The sequence below is a fragment of the Centruroides sculpturatus genome, unplaced genomic scaffold (assembly GCF_000671375.1).
Source record: "Centruroides sculpturatus isolate CEXI.00-Female unplaced genomic scaffold, Cexi_2.0 scaffold459, whole genome shotgun sequence".
Lineage (NCBI taxonomy): Eukaryota > Metazoa > Arthropoda > Arachnida > Scorpiones > Buthidae > Centruroides > Centruroides sculpturatus.
The window spans coordinates 247,718-256,443 of NW_019384631.1; the positions used below are offsets into that span (position 1 = coordinate 247,718).

General features: G+C 27.9%; 1 protein-coding gene across 9 annotated transcripts in view; it reads right to left on the reverse strand.

Moving 5' to 3' along the window:
* Positions 1-8,726, reverse strand: part of LOC111625750 (lisH domain-containing protein ARMC9-like) — a 50,715-nt gene that overhangs the window by 29,259 nt on the left and 12,730 nt on the right. For 2 of the 9 annotated variants that reach the window (XM_023368970.1, XM_023368976.1), the window contains exons 1-2: positions 6,312-6,452; positions 6,111-6,187 (exon numbers count right to left, since the gene is read on the reverse strand). The exons of 1 other annotated variant lie outside the window; for it this stretch is intronic. Coding sequence is in view for 1 of the 8 variants with exons in the window: in XM_023368977.1 (XP_023224745.1) it covers positions 6,152-6,187; positions 6,312-6,467 (192 nt within the window). In the remaining 7 variants the exon portion in view is untranslated. Of the gene's footprint in view, positions 1-6,107; positions 6,246-6,311; positions 6,468-8,726 lie in introns of those variants that run through there. 6 more of the 9 variants (XR_002756776.1, XM_023368971.1, XM_023368977.1 and 3 more) reach the window with 6 other exon arrangements.

Sequence of the window (8,726 nt, forward strand, 5' to 3'; positions counted from 1 at the left end):
TTAATTAAATATAGTCATGGAAAACTAGCCCGATGTTATCCAGCAGTTGTTTGCTTATAGATACTTTAAAGATTAATCTTAAAAGATAAATATTTCCTGAAAATGGCATGTCAGAGGATGGACATGTGCCATCATTATAAAAATTAGAATAGTCTGAAAGTATTTTTGCTCTAAATTGTTAAAACTATGTGCATTATTCTGATTCTAAAAAGCATGTTTGATTTATGACACAATTATAAAATTAAATTTCAAGCAAATAAAGTGAAAAATTATATAAAATTAAACAAATTATTTATAAACTGGAACCACATTGTGTATCTTCAAGTTAATCTCAGGAATAATGCTCAATTAACAACATATGTCTTGCTGTTAATTTATTTTATTGTACAGAACTGAAATGAAAACTCAAAATGTGTTTATGCTTTGTAAGGCAATGACACTGTAAATAAAATTGATAACAGCAAGATATGCATTTATTACATTCATTATTCAGTTAAATAAAATTAAATAATAAATAAATTAATTAAATAAATAAANATACAATAGTCTTTGTTAGGCTTAACATCGATGAAAATTCAACGCGAAGCAACACACAATGGAGAAAAATGTCAAGATGGAATAAATTAATATATTTTTTCGTACATAATCAGTTATCCGAAACATCGAACTTCCGAACAACCCCAGTCCCCAATTGATTCGGATAATCGACGCTCTACTGTATTATTAAAAAAATTCCTTTCATTATCAAAGATTATTTATGAAATAAGCTATTGTTTAAGCAAATGACAACTGTAAGACATGTGACAAATGACAAATTAAAGATTGTAAGATAAACATTTTCTTAATGTATTAGAATGAGATGGGGGTTTAGAAATGTCTGAATGAAATACATAGTAGACTCTCCTATATCTGATCAAAGACAGCTAAAAATGTTAAAAAAAATTGTATACTATTCCAAATCTTACTTTTCCACATTGCAGTATACATATTTTTTAACTTTTTTTTATTTATTAAGGTTACATTGAAGTTTGTAGATGGGCACAATGCATCAACTACCACTGACACAATAATGACGAGGCATTGGCTTGTGTGTAACAGTTTGTTAGCAAATCAAGAACAAAGCAAACATCTTAAAAACATAATTCTTTCAAAATTAATTGCAATTGTAATTGTCAAAAATAAGAGTTAAAAATTAAAATAAACATTTTTTATACACACAGTAAACACATATATTACAATCTTATTTAAAAATTGTCAGACTCCCTTACTCTATTTTTCTAACATCCAAATCATCTATGCCCATATTAGTTTGAATATGGAGAAGTCTAATACAATATATATCTATGGTAATTTTATATAATTTTTTTTATTTGTATATTTGAAATTATAAAGACTAAAATTTGATAAATAAAATCAATTATCACAAATTTAATTAAATTGCCTCAATGTCCTTTTTTTCTTATTAATATGTAGATTTTTGACTATAAATTCGTATCTTCTATTATCAGGACTTATTATACTGGTTTTACAGATAATATTACAAAGATTAACAGAAAAAATTTTTATTTTATTTCGTATACCTGGTATACGAAATAAAATAAAAATTGTTTTCTGTTAATCTTTGTAATATTATCTGTAAAACCAGTATAATAAGTCCTGATAATAGAAGATAGTCGAATTTATAGTCGAAAATTTACATATTAATATTCTTTAAATTTATAATTCTTACCTGTAGAAGCTGTTCCATAAACTGCTCTAAATAAACCACCTGAATATTCAATATGAAGTGCATTGCCATTTGAAATAACAGGCAGGGGTAATTGGTACCCACAAAAAGTTTGAAGCAGTGGAGCAGTGGAGTCCATCCCATCTCTAACTTTAATGTACTGGTGAAAACAATTAGATTCATTATAAGACGATAAATGAGTAAAGGCTAAAGTAATCTTGCTTTCTGCAATTAAAAATGAGAATTTATTAAAATATCAAATAAAGCCTTCATATCAAATATAGTATATAATATATAGTATTTCATATATTATATATTAATTTTTAAACTAATATTTATTAAATTAAAAGTAATTTAACATTTTGTTGTTATGTAAATAAATATGTTACTTAATCAACAAATTTAATTTANTTTGGTCAAATACCTGTTGTCATTGTTTCTGGTAGTAGCATGATTTCACATTCATAAAAGTTTTGATTGTTGCTTACAAAAAACTGATCCAAGTGATTTTTGACATTGTCATTTCAAGTAAATATCTTACAGTTAAAAACAATTTGTATAGACCAGAACAAGTAATAATCTAAGTGTGCTCAATCTGGCAAATATGGTTGGTGTGATAGCAGGTCCCATCTAAGTTATAACAGTTTCTGACGAGTTACCAAACTTGTGTGAAATTTAATATTATCGTGGTAAAACACTATACTTGTTTTGTTGATCAATTCTGACCGCCTTTTCTGTTTGATGGTATTACTCAATTTGTTTACTCAATGGCAGTACTCTTTCGAATCAATTGTTAAATTGTCTGGTAAAAGCTCCAAAAAAAAAAATTTCCTTAAAATCCCACCAAAGAAACATCTCTCTTTAAGAACATGTGGAACCCATATATCAAGCTTTGAAACGAAATCAATTTGTTTCAAGTAATCATAAACAGTTCAATTTGACAAATTTAATCTCTTAGTGATTTCATGTGTTGTTATTTGGAAGTTTGCTTCAATCGGTACCTTTATTTTGTTTTCATTGGTTTCAACTGGCAATCCAGAACGTGGTGGATCTTCAATATTGAAATTGCCAGAATGAAATTTTGTAAACCAGTTTTGGCACTGTCTTTCTCTCAACACATCATCTCCATACATGTACCACAATCTTTTTCTCACTTGAACAGCATTTTGATTTTTCGGTAATAAAAAAGCAAAATATGCTGAAAATGATGCTTTCAATCTTCCATATTTGATGGGACACAAAAAATAAACAATTGCACAGAATCAAACAAAATTTTTTACAAATAAGCCTTAAAATGCTAGCTGTCAAAATACATAATGATAATATGGTTTAGAATGAAAATGGTGGAAAAAATATAACTAATTCATCTAGTGGTAAAAAAAAACGAACTTACTTTCCGAACAACCTAATATTATTAATAACATAGTTTATTACAAAAATATCAAATGAAAGCATAAATATCAAAGTTGTGCTTGGAGCAGCAGAAATGACATTAGCATCACTGTAGTCACACATTATCAATAATAATAATAATAATAATCTATCGACAAATCATGTTCTTTAATTTCTTAAAACAAAATCATGTTTCCATGCAATGATTGTTTAAAAGAAAAATTTCACAAAAATTCATCAGTTTGAAACTCCACTTATAAGAAAATTTTAATTAAAAATTGAAATCTTTCTTGAAATCATTTTCAGGTCAACAAAAATGTCATATCTGATTCTTCATACATGACTTCCTATTTAACTACAGTAACAAAATTAATATATCTTCAGTACTTTTAGAATGAAAAAGGTACAAACAACTTTTGACTCACTTTGTAAATGCCAAAGATAGTTAACTGGTTGTTCTCTTACATACTTATAGTTTATAAAAATTTAATTTTAGATACAATATAATCCTGATTAGCTGTGATAATATGGACCAATGTTATCTTAGATGACTGAAAATTCAAATAAAATGAACAGCCATGCAAAGTTGGAACTTGAGACTAACTCCATTCCCATTATCCATTTTCATTTGTTTCAGCATTAGTGTTGTGTCTATGTTTTATTGTATTTGTATATAGTTCAGTGATTTTTATTGCAAAATTTCAGTGCAATCTTACAAGCTTATTTTTAACATTATCTCATCTTTTATTTTCACTGTTTTGCTTTTATACATTAATATTTTAATACAAAATTATATATTATTATTATAACATTTTCATTGTTATCTATTATGCATCTATATATACTAAGAAAACACAATTCATATACAATTCTTAGCAGAACTACTAAACAAACATATTCATATAATGACCCCATAAAGTGTTTGTTAGTAAGATAATTAAAGTTTGTAATGTTTGATATCATGATAAAATCATTAATTGATAGCTAAATAGTTTTTTTTGCAGAATTTTATTGTCATTTTGAAAATTTGATTGGAGTTATTAAGATGGATTGGAAATGAGATAGAATTTTTCCTATAAGAAATAATGGAAAATACTTCCTAATATTTGAATCATTTTCAAGAACATGTTAGATGAGATGTGGTTATGGATTTAATACATCATGATACAACTAAGGCAATATATTAGCATTATTAATATAAACGATTAGTAATTAATAGCAAAATAACAATGCTTATTATTCTATACACTAATTAGTCTTTTTACTTTGCCATTAATCACAGAAAATTCAGACAATGAACAGCCTGCATGAGGAGTATTAAGCAAAACTAATATTTTACATTTTTAGTGTCTAATTCCATTATACAGTATTTTAGTTCCTAATAAAGTTCTTTCAATGTTTGCATTATTTAGATAAAGACAAAGTTTTACATAAAGGAATCTGATTGGTGAAATGTAAAACTTGGAATGTAAAACATTATAATCATTCCATTTAATTATTTCTGTCCTCATAAACTAAGTTTACAGTTTTCAAATAAAATTTTCAAAAATACTTTACTTATAAACTTAAAATTACACAATTATAACTGTGTAATTTTAACTTATAAATAAAATATCATATAATATAATATTATAATAAAAATTATTTTATATTAATAATTAATTAAAGAAATAACATAATTTAATAATGCTATTTTTTAAAAAATAACAAATAATAACTTTTATTTTTTTATTGTTATGATATTTAAAATATTTTATTTTGATTTAAATACAGTGAAACCTCGATCTATCATTTTTGATAGATTGATTAAATATGTACAATAAAATAAATGTTTTATTTTATGTATATAATATTGTACAATATTATATGTACAATAAAATAATATTTTATTGTACAATTATATGTACAATAAAATAAAATAAATGTATTTTATTTTATTGTACATATTTAATTGCTATGTAAATAATTGCAAGAATTATCCAAAAAAAAACAATAATCTCTGTCTTTCAGTATGATTACAATATTATACTACAACACTGTATTTTATTACCTATTAGATAAATACAATATATTAAGAGGAGCAATTTGGGAAATTGGTTTAGTTTTGTACACAAACTGATGTTCATTTACAAAACTTTTTAACTTTTAGCTTTGGATTTAATTTTTAATATATGGGGAGCTTTTATTATTAACACACAAAAATCAGTGTCTCAATTTAGTGCCCTCTATTGTGGGTAGAACAATTGATGCAGGATAATATTTTTCTTTTAGTTAAAATACAGAATAAATATTGAGGAAAAATGAACCATATAGGAATGAAGAATATGGGAAAAATTAACATTATACATATGAGTCCTTATTTAGGACTGGAGAAAACAACCGATAGATGTGGAAACATGATTGATATGGAAATGATAGATCAAGATTTCACTGTATATTGTAATTATTATTTTTATTTGTTTTTGTTTTTCTGCTAAAGAAAGAAAGGATAATAATAATAATATATCTAACAAAACAAAATCACGAATCTACAAATACTGTACTAAAACCACGAATCTACAAATACTGTACTAAAACCATGAATCTACAAATACAGTACTAAACAAATTTTAAATAAAAACACTTTTATTTAAAACCTGTTATAGATTTGGCTAGATTCAAAATATGGAGACTGAATGGTGAGAAATTAGACCAACATACAAACACTAAACTTGATAATAAAAAATTCTTGTGAATCCGATCCAGATTCAAATTTGAGCCCTCATTTCTTAGAGTGGTAGGAATATAATCTTGCTACTTTGCTGTCTGGCCAGCAATTAGTTCATATTTAAAATTCATACATTTTTCCTTTTTTAACTTACATTACATATTTAATTAATAAGTTTTATGAAATTTTACTCATTAGTTCTATATAATATAAAACTAACATATAATGTATAAAATAATAATAAAAATCTTATAAATAAATAAAACTGATAAGACAACATCTTACTAGTTTATATATTTTATTAATTTAGGATACATATAGCTTCATTAAGCAAGGCTGCTTCTGTACTTCATCTGTATTTTCTATTAAACCAAAGAGATAATGTTCTAATTGATCTCTCAATTTAGCTACCCAATTTTCCTACAGAAAAACAGTTATTAAGATAATTATTCCATAAAGAATAACTGGCATGATATTTAAAATTACCTCAAAAAGTTTTCTGAATGATGGATGAATTTGTGGATTGGGAATGAAAGGTAAGGCATAATATGGTAATACATCATCATTTTGACTTAGAGCAGTACCTTTTGTTTCTAGATATGAACGAAAATAGCACATAGCAGTTTCACAATCTGCATTTTTCTACAATAAATTAAAATATATATAATTTATTTTAAATAGATTCTTTAAATATTTGTAAAAGGATTATATTTTATATATTAAATGATGATACTTAAAAATATCTGTATGAAATATTTTTAACATACATATTTCTATTTTAAATTAAACTCTACTAAATTTAAGGATTCTATTGAAAGATCATAATAAACTAATACGTCTTTATGGAGACCATGCATGTATTGCTTGGTAGTGCCTCACAGTGGCAAATTCAATAACAGTTTTTGTGACTGATTTGAACAATAAATGTGTAACAAAATTCAATGTTACAATGGAAATGAACAATTTAATTATAAAATATGGATTCCAAAGTATAGCAATTGAATACAGAGATCTGTTACTTTATCTCCTTATAAAGTTGTGATAGAGGTAAGGTAATTTAATATTTTAATACAGGTAGCCCTCAGTTTACGCCGGCTCAATTTATGCCGATTCACAATAACACCACTATGCAATTTGCCATTTCGCGGTGTAATTCCCCGATTTTCCCTATGCCAGACTGATTTTCATTTCAGTGTTGATGTATTTACCGAGCCGCAACATTGTACATTCGTTAAAACAAAGATTTTTATTGAATATATTTATTTTTCTGTTTAATATTATTGGGTATGTATACATTTGCATTAAATTAATATTAAAACACTAAATGTTTAGGTATCCACGAGTCAAGTTATCAAACTTAATAGTCCAATAAATGGCGTTCAAATCCATAGTGCCAATGAATGTATCCCGTATCAGTTCGTTTAGGAAAACACCTTACAACGCAGTAGCACTTCCAGCGATCACAAAATATCGTTAGTGAGACAAATCTACTTCTTGTTGGCCAGACGATATCTATCTCTCCTTAGCCACCTTCAATTTTCCCACTCAAACTGACCTTATATATGTGCTACGGCAACCGGTGGTCGACCAATCAGTGTCTCCGCTTGTCCGTAGCTCTACGTTGGGTTAACGTATCCTTTCAACTATGGAAAGTTTGACAGATGAACTTTGTGAGTTAGACAATGATTGGGAGTGAAGTGCAAATGTAAAAAGAAGCATCATCGCATCCGTTCAGCCATATTCTGAAATTCTCAATGAAAGAAAACAAAAATGTAAACAATTAAAGATGGATACTTTTTTCCGAAAAATGTAAGAGATCCGAAACTAAAATTTTTTAATAAAAACATTTCACTTTATTTTACGAGGCGTATTTTTAAAGTAAGTACCATTTTGAAATATAAAAAAAACAAGCAAACATTTTTAACAAAATTTTTATTTATGTGAAGGCCCATATTTTACACTACTTTTCTACATAATTCCCATTAATATTGAGACACTTATCGTATCGTGGGACCAGTTTTTTTATTCCATCCTCAAAGAATGTTGCCGCCTGATGAGGCAACCACTGCAGAATGGTCGTTTTGACTTTGTCGTGATTGTTATGGCACTGCCCTGCCAGATGCTTTTTCAAATGCAGAAACAAATGATAATCACTCGGCACTAGGTTGGGGCTGTATGGAGGGTGGTCTAATTGTTCCCAGCCAAATGATGCGATTAGGTCTTGAGTTTGATTTGCTGTATGTGGACGAGCATTATTGCGGAGCAAAATGACACCCTTGCTCAGTAAGCCGCACCTTTTGTTTTGTACTGCACGGCGCAGTTTTTTTAAAGTCTCACAGTATGCAGCTGAATTGATCATTTCACCATGAGGCAAAAAATCAACAAGCTACACTCTGTATCTGTCCCAAAACACTGTGCACATGATTTTCTGAGCAGAAATTGTTTGCTTGAACTTGACTTTCCTTGGAGATGATAAATGTCGCCATTCCATGGATTGTTGCTTCGATTCCGGTGTAACATAGGCTACCCACGTTTCATCGCCTGTAACAATACGGCTTAAAAAATCATCTCCCTCATCACTGTAGCGCTCAAGAAAAGTCAATGCACTAGCCAAACGTTTGGTTTTGTGCTCCTCTGTCAACATTTTCGGCACCCAACGGGAACACAACTTCCGATAATTTAATCGTCCGGTCACAATTTCATAGAGAACACTTCTTGAAACTGCAGGAAACTCTTTAGATAAAGATGAAATCGTGAATCGTCTGTTCTCTTTCACTCTACAGTCCACTTTTTCAATCAAATCGTCGATAATGACTGAAGGTCGCCCACTTCGTTCCTCATCGTGAATGTTTGTGCGGCCATTACTAAAGGCCCTAACCCATTTTCGTACCATTCCTTCAC